This window comes from Metopolophium dirhodum, chromosome 5 (genome assembly GCF_019925205.1).
Source record: "Metopolophium dirhodum isolate CAU chromosome 5, ASM1992520v1, whole genome shotgun sequence".
NCBI classification, from domain to species: domain Eukaryota; kingdom Metazoa; phylum Arthropoda; class Insecta; order Hemiptera; family Aphididae; genus Metopolophium; species Metopolophium dirhodum.
Window position 1 is genome coordinate 2,054,323 of NC_083564.1, and position 27,046 is coordinate 2,081,368.

A 27,046-nucleotide genomic window follows, 5' to 3' on the forward strand; every position below is an offset into this window, starting at 1 on the left:
ATATATTTTATACTTATCAAAGAACTAATTCATTAGGTACATTAAAAAAAAAGTTGCTATACATACTTATATGGTTTGATGTTTTCGGGGTATCCATTATTTACTTATAAATGTTTATATCCAATGTACTTATGTACATGTGAATCATATAACATTTTGTAATATATTTACATTTCTACTTTCTACATAAATACATAAAATAATTTAATATCAATAAATTGGGACGCAAAAAAATAAAAAAAGCACTCATCATTGTAAAATCAATACGTTAATCGCTCCCCCCTCCCCCTAAAGTACAATGTATAAAATGAGCGAGCAAGAACAATCCAAACGCCATCTTCGTTTCACCAAGCCAAATCTAATAGGTATGTAACTATTTTGCCTATAATAAACTATTCACCGGCTAACACTAAGTTTGCGCGAAGTATTTAAAACAGTATATTAATAATCTTTTTATTTTTTTATACATCTCATATTTATTAGTATTTACCCTATTATTTTATCGTAGTTTCTATCCTAGATTTAGGTAGGTATTAAATATTTTACAATCTTACATATTATTATGATTATTTTTTTTTATTATAATTTTTAATATACAAAAATAAGAATACCACACATCAATATAAATTGGATGTTTTCAGATACGTATTGTGATTAAATATGGGTATTGGGTAATATTAGGTATAATATTATAATATTGTCTTTTATAAGGTATACCCTCTAAAAAATTTTAGTCAATTTTATAAATTAACATGTAAATAATATTAATTGCATTAAACAGTAATACACCATTATAAATGTGCAATTATAATATTACTAATAATTTAAATAATATATATACAGTAAAACCTTCTTATAAAGGACACCCTATAAGACAGAAATCTCTCTAGAACGGAAAATAACAACGTTCCTGAATAACTTATGTACCGTATATTTTAGTCTAATAATCTCCCTATAACGGAAAAATGTGTTGATCCCAAGCGATTCTGTTATAGAGAGGTTTTACTGTAATATAAGTCTATAGTAATAATAAGTTCAATAATAAAACAACCAACTAAATTCCATGCAGACTATAAGTTATAACTTATAAGTATAGGTAGGTATAAAATACATAACACACTAACATAGCAACTGCACTTTTATAACACTAACATTCTAACAATTTCAATAATTTATATTATATACATACCTATATAATATAATATGAGATTCGATAATAAAAGTCGTAGGGGAACGTGGAAGGATGGCGGTCAGTGGCATATCTCATGAAATATTGAAATGTGATAGCTAAAATCACGGACTAAGATATTATATCTAAGTGGCTAAAATTTAGATTTTCACGTTATTTGATAAGTATTGTTATCAAAACCTAATGATAAACACAATTTTTCCCACCAAAAGTTTGTTATCAATTTTATTATCCCTTTCGATGTAATATTTTTTAACATTGAAGATCGTCTGATTGTTCTGTGTCTGAAGGTAAGAGTTTTAATTGTTTTTCTACATCAATGGTTTTATTTACCTCTACATAATATGAAGATTGCAATTATTTCTTCATGATTTATCAAAATATTAATGGTTTTTAAGTAAATGCATTTATTTTAAAAAAACCATGAAAGGGATATTACCGGCCAAAACTGATGGGGCAATGACGGCCTTGTATTTGTCTATTATAATAATAATATTTTTTTATAAATGCAACAAACTAACATTTCTTATACACTTTTGTAGTATGGTCAATATTTGTATGATTCTTAGAAATTTATATTTTGTCCTATACTTTTATACAAATACAACGCCCAACGCCCTATGGCCCATCATAATATTGTATATTATTTTATTATATTTAAATAGATACCCTATTGGCTTACCTACCTATTCTTATAATGTAGTTGTATTAGTTGCGTCGTACTGTGTGATCAAAAGTAAAAAATTCTCAGTAGTTTTCAAAAGCACCGGGAAAAACTAAAATAAATTAAGGAAAAACAGTAATTTTTACGCAAAATCGATAATGGCTGTAGAATGAAGTTTATGAAATTTTCACTGAACGTTATACCTTAGCATTGTATTAGCATTTTCCTTTCACGATACAATTTTCAAAATGTTTAACTTGTTTTGAGCTGTTTACGGACATTTTTAGTTTTCAATTTTTTCTCTAAATATCAATAAAATGTTGTTAGTTAAAAACATAATTCAAGGCTCCTATTATATTGTTACAATAGCAGTTGAAAAATATTAAAAATATATAAGTCACAATTTTCTTTTTTATAAGCATTTAAAGTTCGTATTTTGCATAGATAATACATGTATTATCTATGGTATTTTGACACAATACGTAAAAATGATGAAAATTATTTTAAGTTATAAATTCGTAAAAATTGTTCTTTTTAAATCTAACATTTGAAAATTTAATACAAGATTGCTCATAAGTTTGTCTTCCTTTATCAAAAAAAAAAATGTCTACAAGAAAGCCAAATTAAATTGTTGTGAGTGTTTGAAGTAGGTATATAGATACTTGATTTTAGCAAAGTTTTTGCGACTATTAAATTTCAGTGACGCTGAATAGGGTGGTGTGGGGGGCTTTGCCCCTCACGGTGTATTTTACACTGGTTTTCTAGGACTCTAGCGGCCTAGCCCCTGTAACTATTCAATCCTAGTTACGCCCGTGAAATTTAGCAAGCTGGCAACTGCTTTCCTGATTTGTTTGGATATAGTCATTGGTGGAAATCGAGGGGGGTTGTCGAAGCCCCCCGCTGACATTGATGTTAATAATGTTAGCCCCCCCTGAAATTTTAGTGGATTTCCGCCCATGGATATAGACATATAGTTGTATTTAATATTAAAATATTCACCATATTATAACGACATTAGGTATGGCCTAACGCAATGCCTTCAACATATTTTCAAAAACGCTAGAAATAATAATATAAATATTATAATACATTGAATTAGATAGGGCACATTTTCAAAGCTGCATAATATAACGATGAATAATGAATATTATTAAATTCAGTTGGCATTTGTTGGTACCGACTACCCATGTCTCCGGTATGGTCTAGTGGCTAGGATACCTGGCTCTCACCCAGGAGGCTCGGGTTCGATTCCCGGTACCGGAATATAATTTTATAGATTTAATTTACTCTATCAAAGCATTACTGTCGTTCGTACTGCAGAGATAATATACTAGTATATTTTAATCAACAATAATATTTTACCATATAAATATACATAACAATAACATTTAATCAAATCTTATGCACCAATTGGTAAATATAGGTTATTCCATTATTGTATTGTTTCCACAACATTTTATAGCGGTGTAGGGTGTTGACATGCCGCTGCAGTATATTGTTTATTATAATATAGACTAATATAGATATATTATAATATAGAATTGGAGCCAACCCGTCACAAAGATTTCCATTTCGCTTTTATATAATTTTAGCTGATCCCATACACTTTGTTGCCCGTTAAATGTATCAACTCTATATAACTCAAACTTTGTTCAATTCGTTATTTAATATTCGGTGTATGCAGGGCCGGATTGGTATGTATCGGCCCATCGAGATTTACACTTCTAAGCGGCCTATTTACATATTCACTGGCTCAAAATTACGTCTAAAATTATTATTAGCTATTATAGGCGACCAATCGTATTTAAAACATGAATTTATTTTCGCTCAATCACTCATACGACCGGCCCAAACTTTAAGCGGCCCACCGAGATTTTCTCGGTAGCTCGCCTAACCAATCCGGCCCTGGGTGTATGGTGTTCAAAATTAATTTTATTTTTTCCGTTGCCTGGAATAAAAATTCTGATTCGTATCAGTATAATATTATCCGGTAGGCAATCTACCTACGGTATATTGTGGACCCCGTGCTGTTTGTACGTTAAGTGTAAGGTTGAACTCTAAAGTATCAAAGTTATAGCAAGTTTGTCGTATTCCATCTATAATGGATTAATATAATCTGTTAATACAAAATCCTAACCTAACCGTGTTAAAATCAGATGAATAAAAAAAAACCAAATTTAACCATTTTTAAATTAGCTTATTTTCTTCCCAGAGGTCTAATCTACACGCAAACATTAATTTATATGTGTATATATATGGACAAAAAATAATAATAAAAATCACCAAACATGCCCGATTAACCAATAGCAACCATTTTATAATACACTATTATTATTTTAATCTGCAACAATAAACTAAATTTTTATTTTATTATTTAGTTTATTTTTTTCTGGACAGAAAAAAACAGTGTTCTGGCGCCACTGTTGTAATTTTGACATCCAGATTTCCTACTTTTCCGATGGATTTTCCTAAAATTTTCTTTCATATAAACCTTCTTTGTAAAATACTCATTCGTTAAAAAAAAAATCAAGAAGATCTGATTCCAGAGTTTAGCCTGTAGAGAGATTTTCATTTCACATTTATATAGTTAGAAGATAGATAGAATTTACATTTTTATTTTAATTACTAATAAAGTAATAACTAATTATTTACTAACATTATCGGACTATACAACCAATAGCAACGATTTACAAACAAATTTTCCGTATACCAAATACGAGCTTAGCTCAGTTGGTATACGTATCAACACTTAATAATATTATTATAGTTATTATTGTATTATAATTGAATTACACTGAAATAAATAAATAAACATTTCCATCGTAAATTTCATAATCCCTGTTTGAGCACCTCCCCGGGTTTTTATTTACCCTTTTTAATAATAATGTGTAGAGATATATACATTATACAGACATACTTATTTTAATACAAAAACATTTTGTTCTGGCTTTAGCATTAGAAAATTTTTAATTATTTTTACTAAATCTTGTCTTCAGTTCTGTTTCTTTCTATATTGAGAATAACAATATCTATATTTTGAGACGTGGAATTTCTTAGATAATTTTTATTGAGTCAGTTTTGAAAACGATAGTACGATACCTAGCTATCAGCTGAGGGCACAGTTACTGGAATTGGAAGAAATATGAAACATCACTACATCAGAAAAACTACAAGCCACGGCCATTTTGAATCATGACATTTTTTTAAGTCACTCATATCAGATTTATCTGGACCAACTAATGTTATAATTGATAAAACTTGTCCCGTTAAGTCAGAATTTATAGCAGATTTGTGTTTTAATCCAAAGTCATACGAGGACTTGACTATGTTTGAATTTTCAGCAAAGTTTAATTTTGATAGGTTAAGAAATTCAAACGTATTCACCATTTTATTTTATCTAGTAAATCAATTGTGTAATTGTAACAAGTATTGATGTTTAGCAATAGTTTCCAGTTGCAACTTGTACAGAATGACTGAATCGTAATCAATCTTGTTTTCAATAATAGTGATTATTAATTTATTTTTATTTTACATTTTTTGTATTTTTAATTACATATTTGGATAAAATTAATTACATACATAAGTACCTACATATTTTTGAATTTTTAATAATTTATAGTCTATAATATAATGCATGTAATGAAAAGAAATTATTTATTTTCACAAATTCTTATAATTGGTAAAATATAATGGTATGTTATGATTGTTTGAACGGGTAAAAAAGTAACAAAAGTTTCACGGGCCTGTACGGGATTTGAACCCCGGGGCATCCACACTTTCATTAGAAACACGACATGACATGGTGTTATCCCCCTTTATTAAAATAAAGACCATTAATTGTTAACCACTATAAAAAACCACATGGTTCAACCAATCACAGTTCTAGAATATTCTTCATGAAATCACGTTTCACGGTGATCTGTAGGCGCCGTTATTCGTTAATAACATAGAACAAATAGTGTCCCGTGTTAATAATTGTGTATAGGTTATAGCTATAATTGTTACCTATTCTCCTAATCATAAAGACGCATAGCGCACTCACGCGACTACATGTGCTTTATTAATTTGATATTTTGATTGTTATATTATTTTGATATTCAGTTATTCCCTTATTGGCTCACGTTGTCCCATTATTCTCAACTCTCGTCCCTCAATGAATTAGTTTTTACTTTTTAGGAAGTTTTGTGGCGTTTCCGCGTTGGTTAGCATCCAAGTTGTGCAACCCATCAACATGGAAACCGTTTATCCCAACAACGATGAAATACAATTCCGCAAACAACATTTTGAAGGTAAATGCAACATTGTCTGAAATGATATTATAATATTATGTTATAGGTACCTACAACAGGATACCTATATGAAATAATTTATACATTTATAGTTTTATGGTAGACAATAGTATAAAATTTTGCCAGGTACAACAATCACCAAACATTTAGTGAATCAATAATGAGCTAATGTTCCCGTAAACATGATTGGCCCATTACATTTTATTGAACCATTAAATTAATAAATTGTTCATGCGACCTGGCATATAAATATATTATTTTAATTAAATATACTATTTTAAAATAGTATGTGCTTATATTATAATATATAAATATTTCATATCTATATGCATTTCAATGGTAAGGTTAGGTTAATAAGCGGTTCGTAAGTACCTACTTACATAATTTATATTAGCTACGTCGATAAAGACGCCAGTGGAATACTGTTTGTTTTCGAGAGTTCGTGCAATTATGTCGATTATTCTGTGGACTTGATGGAGTGACGAATGTTTATTTTTGAAACCGAATTGAGTGTGGGGGATTATATTATGGCTTGCTAATATAGGGTTTAATCGCTTTAGTATAATCTTTTCTAGAATTTTTGAGAATGAAGGTCAGAGGCTGATAGGACAATATGAAGAGGGCAGGTCAGGAGGTTTATCAGGTTTTGGAATTAGAATAATTATGGAGTGTTTCCAAGAATGAGGAATGTGGGAGAGACGAAGAATTGAGTTGAAGATGAAGGTTAAGAGAAGAATGGCTTTCTTAGACAAATGTTTTATAATTCGATTTGTTATGAGGTCGTGACCTGGAGATTTTTTGTTTGATAATTTGCTGATAATAAATTGAATTTCGCTAGGGGAGGTATGTTTTGTGGGTAAGGACATAGGGAGGCAATTGGTTAGAGATTTTTCAATAAAGGATGTATGATTGATGTTGTTAATGTCGGGGTGAGGAGAGAAATTATTTTCTAAAAGAGAGGCAAACAAGTTTGATTTTTCTAGGTTGGTCTTAGCGAAGGATCTGTCAGGATATCTAATTGGTGGTATTACATTTTTTTTATTTAGGATTTTTTTAGTAGCTTTCCAAATAGAATTGTTTGAGTTAGATAGAGAATGTAAATATCGTTGGTATGTTTCTGTGTTGTGAATGCGTAGAAGGTTTTTAAGGGAGCACGCAATGTTGTTATAGCGACTTTTGTCACTGGGAAGGTGGGTATGGTGCCATCAGTTTCTAGCTCGGCGTTTTTCAACAAGCAGTTTTAAGAGGTGTTCGGTATAAAACATAAAAAAGATACCAAACTCATGGACAAAATAGATATAAATAAATAAATAAGTATAATATAATAAATTAATCAAAATCAAATTAAATAGTTAATAGCTTAAGCAATCCTGGGTTATTTATTGTACTACGAATATTATGGCATATGTGATGTGTCCAGATCACACGATTTAACAATTTAAGATTTCATAACTTTTATGTATTATATATTCATACACCCACCCCCAATGTTAAGTCTTGCAGTCGAAAGACATGAGTATAATATGATAGGGCGCCACTGGTTGTAACATTCTAACAAGTATCAACCTTGAAAAAACCCTTGAAAAAATTCTGGTTGCGCCACTGGTATTAACCTCTGATACAAATATTTTACTGGTTAATTAAAAAATAATAATATAAAACCTTACAATTACTGATTAAAGTTGATGACTAGTTATTCTTAATTCATAAGTATTATTACTTTTTACTACAATTTATTTTATTTTACTAGTTGTTGAAGACTTTTTGAACACTAAAGTTGAATGTACAATTTGTAACGATGATCTATTAAATGATATTATTTTGAAGAAAACAATAATGGTTCATCGAAGTTATCTAATCCTATGTTGCAAAGTAAGTTTTTTTTTAAAAAAAAGAGTACAGTAGAACAGTAGAAATACAATAGTAAATATTTCTAGATTTTTGCATATCTAGACTATTCTTGACATTAATTAGTCAGAATAATTGGTATTCTACTGTTTATAATAATTTTATGTATGAAAATAATGAATCTTAGGTACATAATATAACTTGTAGCTTTTAAGAAATTTAGATAATTACTAAATTGATAAATTAATTGTTTATTTGTCAAACCTGGTTTAGTTCTGTTTGACTTTTATTGTTTCACAGAGCTATTAATTATTAAATGTATTATGACGTGCAATTTCTAGAATTTATACTACGAATAATTTTTATTGCAATAAATAACTATTTCTTACTGAGCGTGTAAATACTTATGTTTGTACTTATATTTTATTTTTACAGAACTGTTTTTACAAGTTGTGTGAAGACAACAACTATAGTTGTATCTTATGCACATCTAACAAAGATCAATCTATTTGTGTAAAATGCAATCTCAATATTTGTAAAGTAATTAAAAATTGTATTGTTAAAATATTTTATTAAATTAAATTAAATTAAATTTTAATTGATATGGAAAAAAATGAATTTGTATACAGTCGAGTCTCGATAATTTGAATCTCAATGGGAATAAAAATTTAACTTGATTTATGTATTTTTTGAAGTATGTAACTCAAACGCAACTTAAGAACACTTCATGTGTCAAGAAAAAAATGAGTTATCAAGACACGACTATAATTTTGTTAATAAATAATCCTATTGAATGTTTCTAGCGGTGTGTTGATAATTATAAAATTGAACAAATGTGCGATGGTGTTGTAAATGAATGCTTTGCTTGTGTACCACAAATGTTATGGAAACAAAGAGCTCAAGCTGCTAATGTGTTAAAAGTATTTTTTTCTCAGTTGTAAGTAAATATTCTAATTATTTATTTCCTAAAAACATCTAAAATTTTATTTTTTGAAATATCTGCTTCAAATCTTATAGGTACCTATAATTAGTTTTGAATTTTAAATTTGTATGAAGTAATCTTTGTTACCTCTTTATTCTGTAATATATAAATTGAGTTACTTATAAATGTGTGTTTTACTTATTTTTCAGATGTATGCCAAATAATTTATTAGTAAATGAAACAGAACATGAACAAGCTGTTCGCAAATACTTAATTAAAGAAGCTAAAATTGGACAAAATTCCTTTATAGGTAGCATTAAAAACAACCTATACGCTGATTTCATTTTAAAACCATACAAGTTATTTATAATAAATGAACTATCAGAATTTACTTTTGATGATATTGATACTATTCCTCTTGATGAACATTTAAATGGATTTTTTAATATTTTTGAGAATATTTTAGAGAAAACCTGTTCTACATTAACCAATTTTAAGAACATATTTAATATAAGCTCACATTTAAGTCATAGTGTATGTGATATGATGAGATCTCTATGCATTGATAAAGATAAAGATATGTTAATGAGTGATTCAATAATAAATACAAATTTAGATGAAGTAGTACAAAATAATTCAAGCACTCTATTAATAAATAATTCCAACAAATGTACTACAAGAATTTTAAGATCACAAAATAAACACATAACGGATGCTGATCAATTAAACTCAAAGATATCTTTTTCGTCAGGCTTGCTATCAAAACCCAAAGTCCTAAATAAGAAATTAAATGTTGCTGTTGCTAAAAAGCAGTTGAACAAATCCAATACTTTAAGTGTGATTAATAACAAGTCATCTAATGAAGTTAATATTGATTTAGTAAAAGATACAATAATTGATCCTGAGCATTTATTTGAAGATAATGATAAAGATGGTAGAATAGAGGACACAAGAAAATTGAGCAATCAAAATGTAATTAATATTAATAAGGTAAAATATCTACCTAACCTTTAAATTATTTATAGATTGTAAAGTGTAACCATAGAACCATTGGTGTGCTGAACAGAGTTTTATGACACCTAGGCATACATATTTATTATGTACCATGTATTATAATAAGGGAATAAAGAGTGGGTATGTACTGAAATAAATGCTGGGCATCATGGATTATAAATGTTCAGCACGCTACTGCATGGAACAATATCTGGATGATTTGACATTGGCCATTTTGATAAACTAAAAAGTTTTAATTATACTCAATATAATATACAAAATATGTTATTATAAAATATTCCGAAAATTATTACTATAAACTTTAAAATAAAAAAACATACATTATTTCCTTCAAAATAGTTTTACTGGGTGATCTATGCTTAATGTTAAAAATAACCATGATCTTATTCCTCATTTAAATAACTGATAATGTTTTTTAAATGAAGTGTATTTTTACAATTTGTTAATAGATAACAATGCACTAGTCATTGTTTTATTTTGTTCTTTCTTTCATATTATGCTATTATTAAAAATTAAATATGTTTCAAGTGTTAATTAGTTATAAATTTGTATCTAATATTATTTTTAGACAAAAAACCAACCTAAAAATTCAGCAAAAAATATAAAAATACTGAGTGAAGAATATGATGGAAAAGAAAATAATAGGTATAAGTTTATTTTAGAATAACAATATTAGTATATAAAACTTTGTAGAATAACGTAATGTTCATTTGCTTATTTTAGTCTAATGTATTTAAATGATGTTGAAAACTGTTCCAAAAAAAAAATCAAAGGTGATGAAGTTATTACTTATGATACTGATAGCGACCAAACTAAAAATACAAGTTTGAAAGTATCTCCAAAAAAAGAAGTTATAAAGTTTAAAAAAATTGATGAGCTTGACTGTGGTATTTATAAATTTAATATTTTTATTTATGTTTTAAAATGAAAAATTGCTGTTCATATTCAATATTAAATTAATACACACAGTGGTGTGGTAAAATGCTCGTTGAGAGGCTATTTTTTGCAAAACAAAATACATTACCACATCTTAGCAAAATGCGAGCTAGACAGTTAATGGAATAATAAAGCAATGCTCCCGAGCCCAAACATGCAAGGAAATATTAGTATAATGTGTATTTGAAATCACTAAAATGTGCAAATTTAGTACTTAAAAACATTTTCAATTTAATTACCAAAGGATAAGACTTTTTGTTGGAGAAGCTTAAGAATTGTCTTACGCTAAAATACACCACTTTTTATCAAAGATTATAAAAAAAAGTTCACCGCACCATAACAAACGTCTTCTAATCACACAATGTTTTTGGTATTTAATTTACACCCAATTAACTATTAAGTTATTAGATATCTATTAATTAAACAAGTCAATTATTACAGTATATAACTATAATGAAAAAAAAAGGTGGATAAGTGGATGTCGCTCTGCTGTACAGTAGGTTACAAGTGGGTCACTGTAATGGATGGTGTTAAATTTAAATTCAATGATATAATATCATTGTATAAGAAAAACGATTCTGAGCGAAAACAGTCAGTCAGCCTATGATTTTACCAAGTATATTTGATGATATTATTGTGAATAAAGTAATTTATATATAACCTATTTACGTGGAGCCTTTTTTTAAAATTTAAATTTTCAATCCTTAGCCATAAAAGTTAAAAATTAAATAAATTATAAATTTGATAAATGTTGTCAAAATTTGAACTTTAAATGCTTATAAAAAAAATTGTGCCTATGTGTTTTTAATATTTTCCAACTGCTATTAGAACGATATATCAGGAGCCTTATATTAAATTTTCACGCTTTTTTACCCAACAAATAAAAATTTATTGATATTTATAGAAAAAAAAACTAAAAAAATTGAAAACTGACAATGTCCGTAAACAGCTCAAAAAGAGTCAAAATATTTTCAACATTTTATGGTGTATAGAAAATGCTAATATAAACATTCAGTGAAATTTTCAAGTATCTACAGTCATTCGTTTTTTAATTACAATAAAATAAGAAAATTGTTACAAGAGAAATCGAGTAAATATCAAATGTTGTAAAAATATAAATTTCAGACGCTCATAAAAATTTAATTTAAGTTTCTTCTAGACATTTTTTTTTTTGATAAAGGTAGACAAACTTATGAGTAATCTTATATTACATTTTCAAATCTTAGATTTAAAAAGAAAAATTTTTATGAATTCTCAACTCAAAATAATTTGCTATTTTTCGTGATTTTTCCGTATTTTGTCAAAATTTGAACTTTAAATGCTTATAAATAAAAACTGTGACTAAGGATTTTTAATTTTTTTCATCTGCCTTTGAAACAATAATCTAGGAGCCTTCTATTAAATTTTCAAGCTTTTTTACTCAACAGATAAAATTTTGTTGATATTTATAGAAAAAAAAACTAAAAAAATTGAAAACTGACAATGGCCGTAAACAGCTCAAAACGAGTCAAAATATTTTGTAAATATTATGGTGTATAGAAAATTCTAATATAAACATTCAGTCAAAATTTCATGTCCCTACGGTCATTTGTTTTAGAGTTACACCAAAAACCAAAATCGATTTTCTCGAAACCAGATTTTGCGTAAAAATTCCCGTTTTTCCTTAATTTTTCTTTTGTTTTTTACGTCGCTTGTGAAAACTACTGGGAAATTTTGACTTTTGACCCCCCTGAGTACCAACTCGATTCACTTTCCTATCAGAAAAGTTACTATTGAAGAAAATCCAGGCACTTTTACTGTCCTAAAAAGTGATGACAGACACAAAAATAAAAAAAAAACACACATCATTGTAAAATCAATACATTCATCGCTTCGCTCAGAATCTAAAACCTTTTTTAAATTAATAATAAATAGCACCAATTTTAATTAATGATATTTCCGTTGTTATTAACAAAAAATGTTTGAAATATAAATAAATGTATACATTAATAGAGATAGATTGAGAGTTCAGTCTCCTAGCTTCCCAATCTGTTTAAATTTAATGGCGTTAATTGTGCATGGCTAATTTTTCATTTGTAATATTAAATAAAATTCAAACTTCTAGTTTTTTAATGTCTGCAGTGTTTGTTAAAAAATGGATTTTTTTTGTAGATGTGATAAATTCAAAATTAACTGATTCTATAACCTGTGAAGAAACACAATTAGACTTAAATAATGTGATTACTATTCATGGGTATGATGAAACAGAAAATGTAGAAATTGTTGTAAGTTGTATTAATAATTATTATTGACATGATATTTAAGAGAACGTCATACATGCATGTGTTGTCTTACACGCAAACGATATAGATAAAATACCTATTACAAAATTGAATTGTAACAATATTTCTGAGGGAAAGTCATTGAATTTTTTCAATTATACTCAATATAACATTCATTATATTGTTTAAAAATGGTGAAAATTTCAACAATTTTAAAATACCCTTAACTTTTCAAAATTTAAATATTTTAATAAAAACTCGTATTGCCCTCCAAAATATTGTCATATTTTAATTTTGTAATAGGTGTTTTTATTTTAACACCACAATTGAGCGAGTTATACTCAGACTGTGTAAACGCGTTTTATCTAAGTCGCACGTGTGGAAGACGGAGACAACATATGCAGGTGAGATGTCTTCTTAATAAAGAAAGACTTTTAAGGTGACCGAAATAATTCACTATTGTTTGAGTATATAATAAGTGAGTATATCTGATGTATCATTAGTTATTAATGTATTATTTACTTCAAAACGTTAAAAATAATTGTACTTAAATTCACCATAATATTTATACTCAAACAATGTGTATACAATAAAAACTCCATCTCAATATATAATTTAAAATTTTACCACAAATCTTTAATGATTAATTGATTTATTTTATTATAATTTAAGGAAATTCTTGAGTGATACAAACTTATTTTTTTAAATGAAAACCACTTTTCTTTACTTAAAATTATAATAACTATTAATATCTTTAAAAATCATTGACCAATCTGATTCAATACTTGAATTAGTAGTTTCTGAATCATTATACTTTATGTAGGGATTCAGGATCTAAAACAGATGTAATATTTAGTTTATTAAGTAATCGTTTTATACTCTGAAAATAATCTAAATTTTAAAGTTGGTTTATTGTAATATGAATAACTATAATTTTCAAATAATCATAAATTGTTTATTTTCTTTACCTACCTATTTGCATTGACTATGTATACTTAGCAGGTACAAAAATATCAATAACTAAAAAAAATTAATTTTAATTTAAATTTAAATACATGGGCATAATAACAAAACAAGAAAGTTTTATTGCTATCACAGAAAACTCCATAAATTATACAAAAATCAAAATTCATATTAAAGGAAAAAATTATAGTGAGCATACTATTTACCAAGTATATACTTGTATGTACACAAAAAATGCATTTCTGTAATTATTTTGTTCTATTATTAGTTCCTGCAATTTATTATTATAACTTTATTTTTAATTAATTAGTTCAATACTTTATTTTTTTATCAAACTTTCAGTTGATTGTAATTTTTAAAATTTTATTGTACTTTAAGGAAATGCCTGTAACCTCTGATGAACATAATAATGAAAACATTGTAACTTATTCAAAACAGTCATCTTCATTTACTATGCCATCAGTTTGTAATAATGATGATAATTCTGATGTTGAATTTATTAAAGAAAATAAAGGAACAAAAAGGTAATTTTATATTTATATTGAAAAAAACTATTAAGGCTCAGTTAAACAGAAAGCGGTCTGCCTGTGTGGGCACTGTAAAATAATACGACCGACCGCTGCCCGCCGCAGTCAGGGTACCCGTACACCATGGGGCATGGCAGCCCGCTCTCTGTTTGACTGAGTCTTTAGTATGTTATTGAGTATACTTTTTAAAACTAACCTCTACTTATTTTTGAAAGACATTTTATTTAAGTACTTCTATATTATAATTTTTTCCGTTCATGTTTTTGTATTTCCTATGATGTAGCATAATATTTTTATGAAAATAAATACATTTTTATAGAAACAACCCGACTATAGTTGTATTTAATTTTTAACATATACATTTCATGATATTTTAAATTTTAAATTATTAATTGTTTTTGTAAAGATTATCAAATCAATATTATTATATTTGTTTTTAAAGACATAATATTATATTTAATGCTACCAACTTCATATTGACTAAAGAAGGCTAATTATATTTATAAATTATATACAACTTATTTTTCACTTTTTTACTAATTAAAGAATTTTAATTCTGTTGTTGTATTAAGAATGCTGATGGTGTCTGACTCTTCTAATGATTCAAATTCATCAATCAAAAAAACTAAAAAACTAAAAAACAAAAATCAAACTATTAAACAAAGTATATTTGATTTATCGACTAGCAACAGCAGCAGCAGTAGCAGCAGTTCTGATGAAAATTCAACTGCTATAACGGTTAAAAAACGTAGAAGAATGTATGTTTTCATATGATTCAAGTTATTTTTATTTAATATTTAACAATGTTATGTTTTATAGTAGACAACTGTCTAATGAGAGATCTGATGAAGATTCTGATAATAATAAAACATCACGTGATCATATCGTAAGTATACCTACAAATAAATTAAGTAACTTGTATTAGTTATGATTTACAACTAATGATGATCATTCCCTTGTTACCGCTCTTTATTTTTAAATAACAAAATAGGATGAACACTTAAATTAAATATGAAATAAATTATTTCATGTACCATATTTATTTTATTTTTATGTTTATTTTTACTAATAAACTGTTTAAAATAAAAAATAAAAAATATTAAATTTTATACGTTGACTGCCATGTGACCGTTGGCGATCACACAATATGTATTATCAACACGCCAAGCATATTTTTCAATGTTATTTCAAATTTGTATACCATTGTATTTGAAAAAATATACCGTAAAATGGGGGGACTTCGGATATGTTGGGTGATTCCGGACAACACCAAGTTTTTTAGTTATCTTATAATTGAAATACACGTTTAATAAAAATTGAAAACTAATACTCCATGTTAATATCTATTATAATATTTATTGATGACATAATGCTGTCATAGTACATTTTATGGAGGTAAATACAAAATATAATATTTTTGGATTTTTAAATTATATAACTGATAACTACTGTAACACAACAATAAATAGACATATTTGATTGCAGTTTTCGGTAACCTACTCGTTAACTTATCTGTGTTAATTGGTATATGTGCAAATTTTTAAGTTATTTGATCTCACACTGTAGTGTTTAATCGTCTTAATTATTACAAAACAAGAGATGACTTAAGACAACACATTAACTATGCCCAGATCATATGTCAACAATGTAGGAGGTCGTTCGTATAAGAATTATAACCCTAATGATATTAAAAATGCAATTGATGCTGTTAGATATAAAAAAAAAATGACAGTACGACCAGTAAAAACAGAAAAGTAAAAAATAAATTTTAAGTTGACATTTTTATAGAAAAGTAAAGAATTATTTTTTTAGAATATTAAATAAATTATGTTGTATTTGCGATAAATGTTTGGGATTTTTTTATTTCAATTTATTACATTTTTTTTAAAAATATTTACATTGTTAGATGTCAACCATTGTAATTTTAACTTCGGTTTTTAATGAAATTCAAAAGGTGTCCAAAGTCACCCCATTTTGGGGACGACTCCAGACAGTTTTCAACTTTTAAAAAAAGTGTGAACTTAAATAACTTTTATGATTATTCTTCTGCTATATGATTTCAACATAACTCTAGAACATTGTATATTTTTTCATAATTTTAAAAACAATATATTGAGGTTAATTTTTGAAAAAATGTTCACGTCTGTCCGGAGTCACCCCATTTTACGGTATTCATTGTCTACATTTTGTGAATTACAAATGACCACCAGCAGTCAATAAGTTAAACTCTTTATACAAATATCCTTGAAACAAAAAAATTTGAAAGTTTATTAACTATGGTCCTCTAAAGTTAAGTAAAATATGCATTAATACTTTGAATTTAAATAATAGATATAGGTAAAATTTACAAGAGCTAAATAATTTTTTCTTATAACTAACTTTTATAACTTGAAATTTGAACCATAAGTTCCCTATATTGGTAGGCATCGCATGTAAAGTATAATGAATTTAGCAGTTGAAATTCTTTAAGAATTTTTTAATAATCCTGATTTAAAATAAACTATTTGCAAGATGTTTAGATAAATAGTCAATCTGAATATAGGTTTGTACCTAACTTAGGCATACTTTTAATCTGAGTTAATTACAGATTCCCAATATTATTATAATAAGAATCAAATACTATAAGGTATTAGTGTATTACCTTAGCCACCTAATAAAGAATCCAAATTAATGCTATTGTAAGAAAAGTATGATACAAATTTATGATAGGAAAAGTATGAAATAAAATGTATATGTCCAAAACTTAAAAATATGAAGGGTTATGGATTTCACCTCCTAAATTCATACTTTGCATGCGATACCTACCAATATAGGGGACCTATATGGTTCAAATTTCAAGTTTATCCCACTGCGAGAAGAGCACAACAAAACATTCCACAATTTTTTTTAACCCCCACACACATACCTAAGACATTATTGTCAACAATCGAATACCATTTACCAATTTACCATTATTACTATTTAGTCACCTAATAAAGAATCCAAATTTATGATATTGTAAGAAAAGTAACTGTGAAGTAATTAATTACGATTATCTATAATAACAAATTAAAACAATAATAGGTACTTATTTTGATGATTGTATGTTAAAATAAAAAAATCAACTATGTTTGCCAACAATTTTTTTTTTTTTTGAAAGTGTCATCAGATTACCGATCAAACTACTTAAATGTATAAAAAAGTAGTTATAAGAAAAAATTATTTAGCTCTTGTAAATTAAACTTATACTAATTATTTCAATTAAAAGTATTAGGTAATGCATGTTTTACTAAACTTTAGAGGACAATAGTTAATAAGCTAGCGAACCAAAATTGATGATTTGACTCTACATTTTCAGAAAAAAAAAGCTACTAGAAATTCTATATAGTTTTAACGAAATTCTATGTCATTGATCCATAATCGTTAAAAACCCTTACGTACAATGACATAAGATACACCCGGTATATATCCCAAAGTACTTGCATTAAAATTGCTTTTCTTACAATTACTTTTTGATACTGACTATGTATTATTTTTACTATATTGAAATTTTTATGAACTAAAAGATTTCTAATTTGTTTATTTAGATATCAATAAAAGGACGAAAAAATATTCGTAGATTGATAACACAAAAAGAACTCAGTAAATCTACCCAAAATGCCATAGAAGAAGAAGAACTACGGAAAACACGCATTCAGGAACGTCAACAACTAGTATGTATACTTATATACCGTTATAAACTTATGTTTTATCTTGAATTCAGTGTATTTGTTAACTTAAAAATTTCAGTATAATGAAATTTGTGACTTACCAACACCCTTGGAAACAGAATCCTGTAAAAAGTTAGTACTAGATTTTGATGTTAAAACAAATGAGGAACTTGTTGCAGTTCATCCAGATCTAGTGAAGTTTCTCAAACCACATCAGGTTAGACTAACAAATCCTAAGAACCAAATATGGTTTTGTTTAATTTGACAAATTTATTTAAAATAAAAATAGGTGAAAGGAATTAGATTTTTGTGGGATTCTGTATTTGAATCATTATTAAGAATAAAAGAACATAAAGGAAATGGATCAATCTTAGCTCATTGTATGGGTCTTGGTAAAACTCTACAAGTAAGTAGTACTATATATTTTTCAATTGATTTCCAAATTTAATATAAATCATTTTTATTAAGTTAATCCCTAACCGTGAATTCCTAAAAGAAAAAAATTAATTTTGACTACAATTTAAGTTCAAAAAGAGTATAGATATGATTACTTAATTAAAAATTATAATTAATTGTATTCCAGAATTTTATGTCTTATAAATTGGTTATGGTATTTTTTTCTCAAAAAAAGAAATATTAACAGGTTCAATAAATTATTTTTATTGATTTACCTAATATATTGTATAAAACGAAAAAGAAAACTATTAATTTATATTATGAAATCAATTTTTTTTATTGAAATGTGATGCATTAGATAAAAACAATTCATTTATAATATCTACCATGAAATATAAAAACAATTTTTTCAGATAATTGCTTTGGTTCATACATTATTTAGGTACCCAGAAACTGGTATTAAAACTGTATTAATTATTACTCCCAATGCAACAATTGAAAATTGGTGCAAAGAATTTCATAAATGGTTACATGGTATTGATGAAGAAAAACATTTTTTTGTACTTAACTTAGTTGAGTAAGAACATTATTAAAATATTATGACATAAGTTATTAGTTTTAAATTATCCAAACAATTTTAATTTTAGATCAAAAACATATGAAAGTCGGAAAAATATTATAGATGAATGGCAAAGAGAACATGGCGTTTTGATTACAAGCTATGAGTTGTATAGATCCGTCGTTAATTACAAGTATATTGCCAAGTTTCCTTCAATCTTAGAAGGGCTTGTTGATCCAGGACCGGATCTGATCATATGTGATGAAGGACATGTAATAAAGAATCATGTTACAGCAGTATCAAAATCAATTAATCGTATTAAAACACTTCGAAGAATTGTGTTAACTGGAACACCATTACAAAATAATTTAAAAGAATGTATGTATTGCACGTCAACTTTGCTTTTTAGCAAGGCTGAGCAATTTAACTACTTTTTACTCTTTAAGTTAAGTTAATATAGAAAAATGTAAATTAAATTAAAAATTAGAACTTTTTTCTTTTTTTTTAAGACTTGTAAAAGGTACAAGATAGCTAGGAACTAAAAGTAACTTAAGTCAGTTAAAAATCAGATACTTTTTTTTCATATAAAATTAAAAATTTTACCTTTTTTTAAAGCTCACAAATAACATGGTAATTTAATTCTGTAAATACTTAAATTAATAATGAAATCCAACAAAATAATAATCTTTATGTATTTGTTTACCTACTGGCTCATAACTACTAAATTATGATCACCAAATTAATTATTAAAATATAACTAATTACTTACACATATTATTACATAAAATATTGTATAATTCAGTTGTAATTCTATGAATGATTTAAAACATAATAATAAATAATAGCTATTAATTATATTGATTAAATTAGTATACAAATTTGAAAAAGATGCTAGGTAAACAGTTTTCTTTCTGAATTATGCGGTTAAACCTATCACTCTTCTGTTAATAATATATACAATATATTTTGTGGATATGCAATATAATAAATTATTATTTATTACTTATTATATATTTTATAAATAATATTTGTTTGGTAGGTTAGGTACTTCCAATTATTATTATATTATCTTTTTTATAAAATTAATGTTTACAATATGGAATATATTTTAGATGTGTGGTTTTAGGAAAAAATTAATTTAATGTGACACATAAGTCACTTCATAACATTAAAAAAAAAAATTTAACTTGGTTAGTATTTTCCTAAAATATAACTATTAACAAATAACTTAATATAAGATTAATAAATCAGTAGGTACATTCAACCTTGACAGCACATTTAATATTACACAAGTGACGAGTCACAACTTAAACAAATCAAAAATAATGTCTATAAAAATGTTTTAAATGCCTATTTAAATTTATAGTGATAATGCTGATAATAGCAATGATCATAACTTTATTTCAACGGCAGCAGGCAGCGCTGAGTACATAAAGTAATATTACTCTATGGTGCAGTGGACAGCGGGCGCTGCGGGTAATTGGTATGGTGTATTGGTTTAGACGATGATATAATAATATCTTTGTCCGTGGAGCTGACTAAAAATATTGCCTCCTCAAAAGTGCTGCGCATGCACAATTTCAATTATTTTGTGTTTGTGTGTGTGTGTATTTAATGTGTACACGACTGTACCTCAGGAGGCAGCGGAAATCAATCGCTGTGGCATTATTAGTTAGGTTATTACTTATTATGTATATTGTACGCGCATGAAGTAATTAGTTTGCTGAGCTGTTGTCAATAGAATATGTAGCAGCGCAGCGCCCAGCAGTTCACCTGTCCGGCAAGCAGCAACTTTATTTTTAATAAATTATCCAATGCAGCGCGTCGTTTATAATTCATCCACTTTTGTTCCAACAACATTTTTCGAATTCAAAATTTTTTTAAATTATTTAAATTTAGATTATTTGAGCTTGATAAATTATGTAATCATCAATTTAAAATTAATCTGGAACAATAGTTCTACATTATTCTCCCTTAATTTTCAAGGGAGGCAGTACCTCCCTTGCCTCCCCGCCAAAACCGCCACTGTTAAAAATTATATAAGAACAGAAAAATATAATTTGTTTGCCTAATTTCTATACTTATCTTGGGTCTATCTCACATAGTCCCTAAAAATTGTGTCTGTTTTATTTGTCATTCTTAAGTTAATTTATTTTCCTTATTTTTATATAGATCATTGTATGGTTGATTTTATTCGACCAAATTTATTAGGATCAATAAAAGATTTTACTAACCGTTTTATAAATCCAATTACTAACGGGCAATACTCTGATTCAACTCCACTAGATGTAGAACTGATGAAAGGAAGATCACATGTATTACATAAAATGCTCGAAGGATTTGTACAAGTATGCTTTTTAATTTTAAAAAATAATAAAACGTTAAATATTATTAATTTGTGTGGAATACTGGAATATCTGGAATATTTTATAATGATTATAACAGCTATCTCTGTTATTGACTACAAAAGTACAAATAATAAATAAACATTGCAATTATCTTAAAAATAGATATTAGATCCAAGAGAATATATAATTGATTCTAGTAATTATATACCACTGTATCACTGAACACTGGTTAATATGTACATATATTTTTAAGAGAGGGCCCTACAATATTGTAGGCACCCCTTTTTCACCCTGAAATTCAAGTCTGCGTATGCCTATGACTACAACAATTACTGAGTTACTAGTTTCCAATGTTGTTTGAAATAATATACATTTATTATATAACTACACTTATTATTTATGTGTATTTTTTTTTTCTAGAGATTTGACTATAGTGTTCTTACACCTTTTTTACCTCCTAAACACGAATATGTAATTTATTTGAAGTTATCTGATAAACAAATAGAATTATATCAGAGATATTTAGATTCTTACAGACAACCAGAATTATTTACTAATTACAATATGCTACAAATAGTTTGGACCCATCCTAAACTTTTAGCAGTATATGCTGAACGAACGGAATCAAAAAGAGAAGTATAATATATAAAAAATGTTTTATTAATAACTATATTTTATTATAAAATATATTTTGTTTTTAGAAACAAAAACTTAAGGACATCAGTTATATTGATTCTTTTTCAAATTCTGTCGAAGAAGTTGAAAGTAGGTTGAAATTATATTTATATAAAATAGTACCTATATTCTTAATAAACAGCTATATTATACTATTCTTTATTAATAATATATTAATATCATAATTAAATACTAGTATCACTCACTACTTGTATGTATTTTTTTGTATGAGATGCATAAAACAATAATACAAAATAATTAATTAAATAAAATGGAAACATCAATTGAGACTGTATTTATGTATTTGAATGTTGATGTATAATAAGGTTTTTTTTCTTAAAGGAACTGTATAAATATTAATTTACTTTTTATTTTTATTACTTTAATATGATATAATATTTAAGTAGTGATATTTTTAATTATGTAGATAGGCACAAACCAGTCTCGATTCTTAACTCATCAATCACTAAGAAACCAAATACATACCTTAATTGGTGGAAACCATATGTGTCAAACTCTGATTTGGAATCGGTGTACCCGTATTCAAAGTTTATAATGATGTTTTCAATACTTCAAGAATGTGAAAAAATTGGTGATAAAGTGTATGTATAATCTTTATATTTAGCTTTAAATTTGAATTATTTTATTTAGTCAAATTTAAATCCAGGTAAATACTGAAAATTCAGTGATTCTCTTTATTTACTAATTAATAAAACAGTACTTGATGTAATCATTTTGTTTGGGAACTTAAAAAAACACTTTTACTTTGATATAGGTTATTATTTAGTCAGTCATTATTTACTCTTGATCTAATCCAAGATTTTTTGGAAAATGCTGAAGATAAAGGCGGTCCTTATGGTAAATCTTGGGATCACGGTGCAGATTTTTATAGAATTGATGGTTCAGTCAATTTAAAAGAAAGAGAAGATTATTGTGAAAAATTCAATGATGTCAATAATACTAGGTATATATTTTTATTATTATTTATTTATTATAAAGTTTACTGTAAATTAATTTATTTTCAGGATGCGTCTATTATTATTGTCGACAAAAGCTTTTAATTTAGGTATTAATTTAGTTGGTGCTAATCGAGTTATTATTTTTGACATGACATGGAATCCATCTCTAAATGTTCAAAGTATATTTCGTGTATTTAGATTTGGACAGACTAAACCATGTTATGTTTATAGATTCATTTCTGAGGTAAATAAAACATAAAAATGTAATAAAGAATAGTTTTCTTCAGTATTGATATTTTTACTGTTATGTATCTTAGTTTAAAATATTTGAGAATTGTCCTCTACCTCTTGTAATCATAATTAAATAGTTTAATTCCATAAATTGTTATCCCCCCCTCCCATAGTTTAAAATCCAAATTTTGTCAATAAAAATTCCAAATTGGAATAGATTTTTTTTCTTTAACTAATTTTTCATTCTAAAATATTAAATATATTATAATATATTATCAAATTAAAATTTTTTGTATAATTTAAGGGTACAATGGAGCAAAAAATATATGAACGTCAAATATCAAAGTTATCAATGGCTTTCCGTGTAGTCGATGAACATCAAATTGATCGTCATTTTAATGCTAAATGTCAGGAAGAACTTTATGAATTTGAACCAAATACTACTAAACCTAAATCAACATTACATTTACCTAAAGTACCTATATTAAATTAATTTTTCAAATAAGTTATTAATTTTTTTTTTTTCTATTTAATGTCAATTCTGAAAGGATCGTTTGATGGCTGAATTGATATTGAGGCATGAAGACCTTGTAATGAACATACTAGAACATGACTCATTACTACAAAATAACGAGGCTGAAGAATTAGATGAGAATGGTAGAAATGCTGCATGGGAAAATTATAAAAAAGAAAATGATTCAGCTAACGTGTCTATTAAACAACCAATATTACCAATATTTTGTGGATCTGAAAGTGAATAGAGAATAAGGTATATATATTAACATTTAAATTTAATCTAGTCCTAATAATAAATATTAAATTGATAGATTTTAAATATATTATTTTAATTCTGTCATAGGTACTCACTACTCTGTCTCCTGAAACCGTGAATATATGTATATTTATAATGTTATTTGATACTCATTGAAGATTGGGTTGGTAAGTTATTCTAATGCTATACATTTCATTTGATTTTTTTTATTAAAGGAGCACATAACAAACATTTTTTTTTTTTTAATTTTTAAGTTTTCAAAACTAAGTAAAATGGTGTAGGTTAAACATTTTTACTCGCAAAATTCAATAAGTTATGAGGAATTGAAAAAATATGAGGGACATCGGTTGGGCATGCCGTTTTTTAGTGTCTATAATATTATACCATCTATACGTGTAAAAGTTGCTCGCTTCACACAATAATTTGCTTAAAAGTATATATTTGAATTTTCGTTGTATGTGTGATGTGTTTTTACTTTTTATGCACTGAACACATGGGCGAAATCAGAACTTGTCTTAATTGTTTAGCTTTTTTGAAATATTTAAAATTTTATAATTGGCATACCCCTTGAGATTATGCCACGTACCCCAGGTTGAGAACGGCTGGTCTAAAGCACAAAATAACACAATGCACAATTATACGTAAATCAAACATCAAAAATAAAATGTTTAGAGTGGTAAATCTTTATGTAAATTGAGCTTACACGTGTAAGATATAGAATTATATTGCGCTCGGCCCAATTATGTCACTCAGTTATTCTATATACCTCAATATCTCCTTTAATAATATTATTTATGTTATGAGCGGGGTGATGAATGTATTTTTGACCAAATTGTTTTTAATAGTTCTGATGACAATAATTTAATATTTAAAGAAAATATTTTTTTTGTGTTATGTGATCCTTTATGTTACATTATAGTTTTCTTTTTTATTAGTTTTCCTCAAGCCTCCATAAGACACAACTTACTGATTTATTTATTTAAGTGGATAAAATAATATACACAAAATCTTGAACAATAAATTATTATATAAACTATAGTATAGATCTATAGTAAGGGTTTTTTTTTTTATACTATTAAATAAACTTGGTATACATATTATTTGTGATTTTTATTATAAACATATTTTCAACTATTTTGTTTACAAATCTGACTGTTAATGTAGATACTAATTTGATCTATAATTCTTAAATAAAAAAAATAACCTAACATATGATTTTGAAATATTTGTTATATTGTATTTTTAATGACCTATGGTTCTATATTTTTTTACAAGGAAAGTACTTTAAAATGTTAATTATATATTATATAATTATGATTTTTTTTTTTATTATTTATGAGAAGATCCTAATAATATTTTTAAGCATTGAGTTTTTTTTTTTTAATTGTATGTATTTTATTTGAGATGACGAGTATTGTATGAAAATGTAAAATAAAAAAATTTTAAGAGTATGTCTTGCAGTATTGTCTTTGTCGTACAAACGTACAACATACATATCAAATTTGCGTTCAGCAGTACCAATTTTGTGTTGTTAGGTTTAATTAACTACTAATTTCTACTAAAATCCCACACTCACCATTTCATCCTAAATCTAACCAACACATGCAGATAGTCGCTACATCTATAAATATTAACTCCATACCCACGTCTATTGCATCAGCCTACTTCCCACCTGGATCACCTTTTCCGGCAGAAGATCTGTCACTATTTCTTCAAACACTTAATCACACATACATCATAGGTGCAGACTTTAATGCGAAGCACGAAGCATGGGGCTGTCGCTCAAAGAACACTAGAGGTCGCACTCTACACAACTTTATAACAATCAAGCGCTCTAAGGTTATCTCTCCAGCCTCCCCCACCTACTGGCCAACCCACGCAAATCGTCACCCTGATTATCTTGATTTTTTTCTATCTAACCTCCCCAATCACATCCATATAAATATTTCTAACCTTAATGACCCTGCATCTGACCACACACTGATCATCCTCAATATTCAAGCAAATGTTCCCTTCCACACATTCGTTAAAAAACGCACAGATTGGAACAAATTTCGCAATATTATGTCAACTCTTCCTCTTTAAACATTAAGTTAAAAAATCCCACCGATATAGATACTGCCATAAACACCCTCACAAACAACATTCAAGACTCATTTCGAATATCTTCGACCACATCTGCATCTCAAGACAACTCCAGTAGAAATACCACTCCGGAAATAAGAGAGCTCATATCTCAAAAACGCCGGGCTCGAAACACTTGGCAACGTACTCACTACCCGATAGACAAACAACGGTACAACTATTTTTCCAACAAACTCAAGTCAACTCTCAAGAAACATAAAAATCAACTATACACCTCCCATATTCAATCTCTTTCCCCCTCAAATGGGTCTCTCTGGAGAAAAACCAAAGCTCTTTTAAAGCATAAATCTACCATTCCCCCTCTTCGCTATCAGAACAACAATCTTGCTACCACTGACCAAGATAAATCAGATCTGCTGGCTAACCATCTTGCAAATACATTTAAACCTCACAAAATCTCCCCTGATGATACTCACATGCTTCAAGTTGATCAATTCATCTCATCGCCTCTGCCCATGGCACTTCCAGCCTCCCCAACTACTCCTGGCGAAGTTCTATCAATTGTTAAAAAACTCAGGAAAAATAAGTCACCCGGCCATGATCTCATTAACAACAAAATAGTCAAAAACTTACCTCCAAAAACCATCATTCTTCTCACCTACATCTTTAATGCTATATTTCGGCCATCTTATTTCCCTACCACTTGGAAATCAGCACTA

The 27,046-nt window shown here is 27.2% G+C and overlaps 1 protein-coding gene and 1 non-coding gene across 4 annotated transcripts; both read left to right on the top strand.

The window, feature by feature from the left end:
• The first annotated feature begins 1,412 nt into the window (after positions 1-1,412).
• Positions 1,413-26,288, top strand: LOC132944587 (transcriptional regulator ATRX homolog). Of its 3 annotated transcripts, XR_009664466.1 has the most exons (27): positions 1,413-1,479; positions 6,030-6,142; positions 7,893-8,014; positions 8,426-8,530; positions 8,794-8,927; positions 9,122-9,902; positions 10,495-10,571; positions 10,650-10,813; positions 13,014-13,126; positions 14,465-14,610; positions 15,186-15,371; positions 15,433-15,499; positions 18,180-18,305; positions 18,382-18,519; positions 18,592-18,708; positions 19,112-19,275; positions 19,346-19,635; positions 21,430-21,605; positions 22,026-22,241; positions 22,307-22,370; positions 22,708-22,882; positions 23,056-23,244; positions 23,306-23,483; positions 23,775-23,945; positions 24,019-24,239; positions 24,330-24,409; positions 25,178-26,288. XR_009664466.1 is itself a non-coding variant. In XM_061014021.1 (25 exons), exons 1-24 carry the CDS (start codon positions 6,085-6,087, stop codon positions 24,229-24,231), a joined length of 4,170 nt encoding a protein of 1,389 aa, XP_060870004.1. In that variant the 5' UTR covers positions 5,931-6,084; the 3' UTR covers positions 24,232-24,239; positions 24,330-26,288. The 3 variants fall into 3 exon arrangements, 1 of the variants encoding a protein (XP_060870004.1); XR_009664467.1 differs by lacking the exon at positions 1,413-1,479 and having other exon boundaries at positions 5,930-6,142; positions 15,436-15,499; XM_061014021.1 differs by lacking the exon at positions 1,413-1,479 and having other exon boundaries at positions 5,931-6,142; positions 24,330-26,288.
• On the top strand, positions 3,045-3,116 carry Trnae-cuc (transfer RNA glutamic acid (anticodon CUC)). Its single transcript has one exon. It is a non-coding gene; the product is annotated as a tRNA-Glu (tRNA).
• Positions 26,289-27,046: the final 758 nt, after the last annotated feature.

Bases quoted from the DNA above. Each gene is read 5' to 3' on its own strand.
- LOC132944587 (XM_061014021.1), top strand. From the start codon at position 6,085: ATGGAAACCGTTTATCCCAACAACGATGAAATACAATTCCGCAAACAA. The intron at 8,531-8,793 runs GTAATTAAAAAT...GAATGTTTCTAG, and splicing joins GCAATCTCAATATTTGTAAA to CGGTGTGTTGATAATTATAA. The intron at 15,500-18,179 runs GTAAGTATACCT...TTGTTTATTTAG, and splicing joins AAACATCACGTGATCATATC to ATATCAATAAAAGGACGAAA.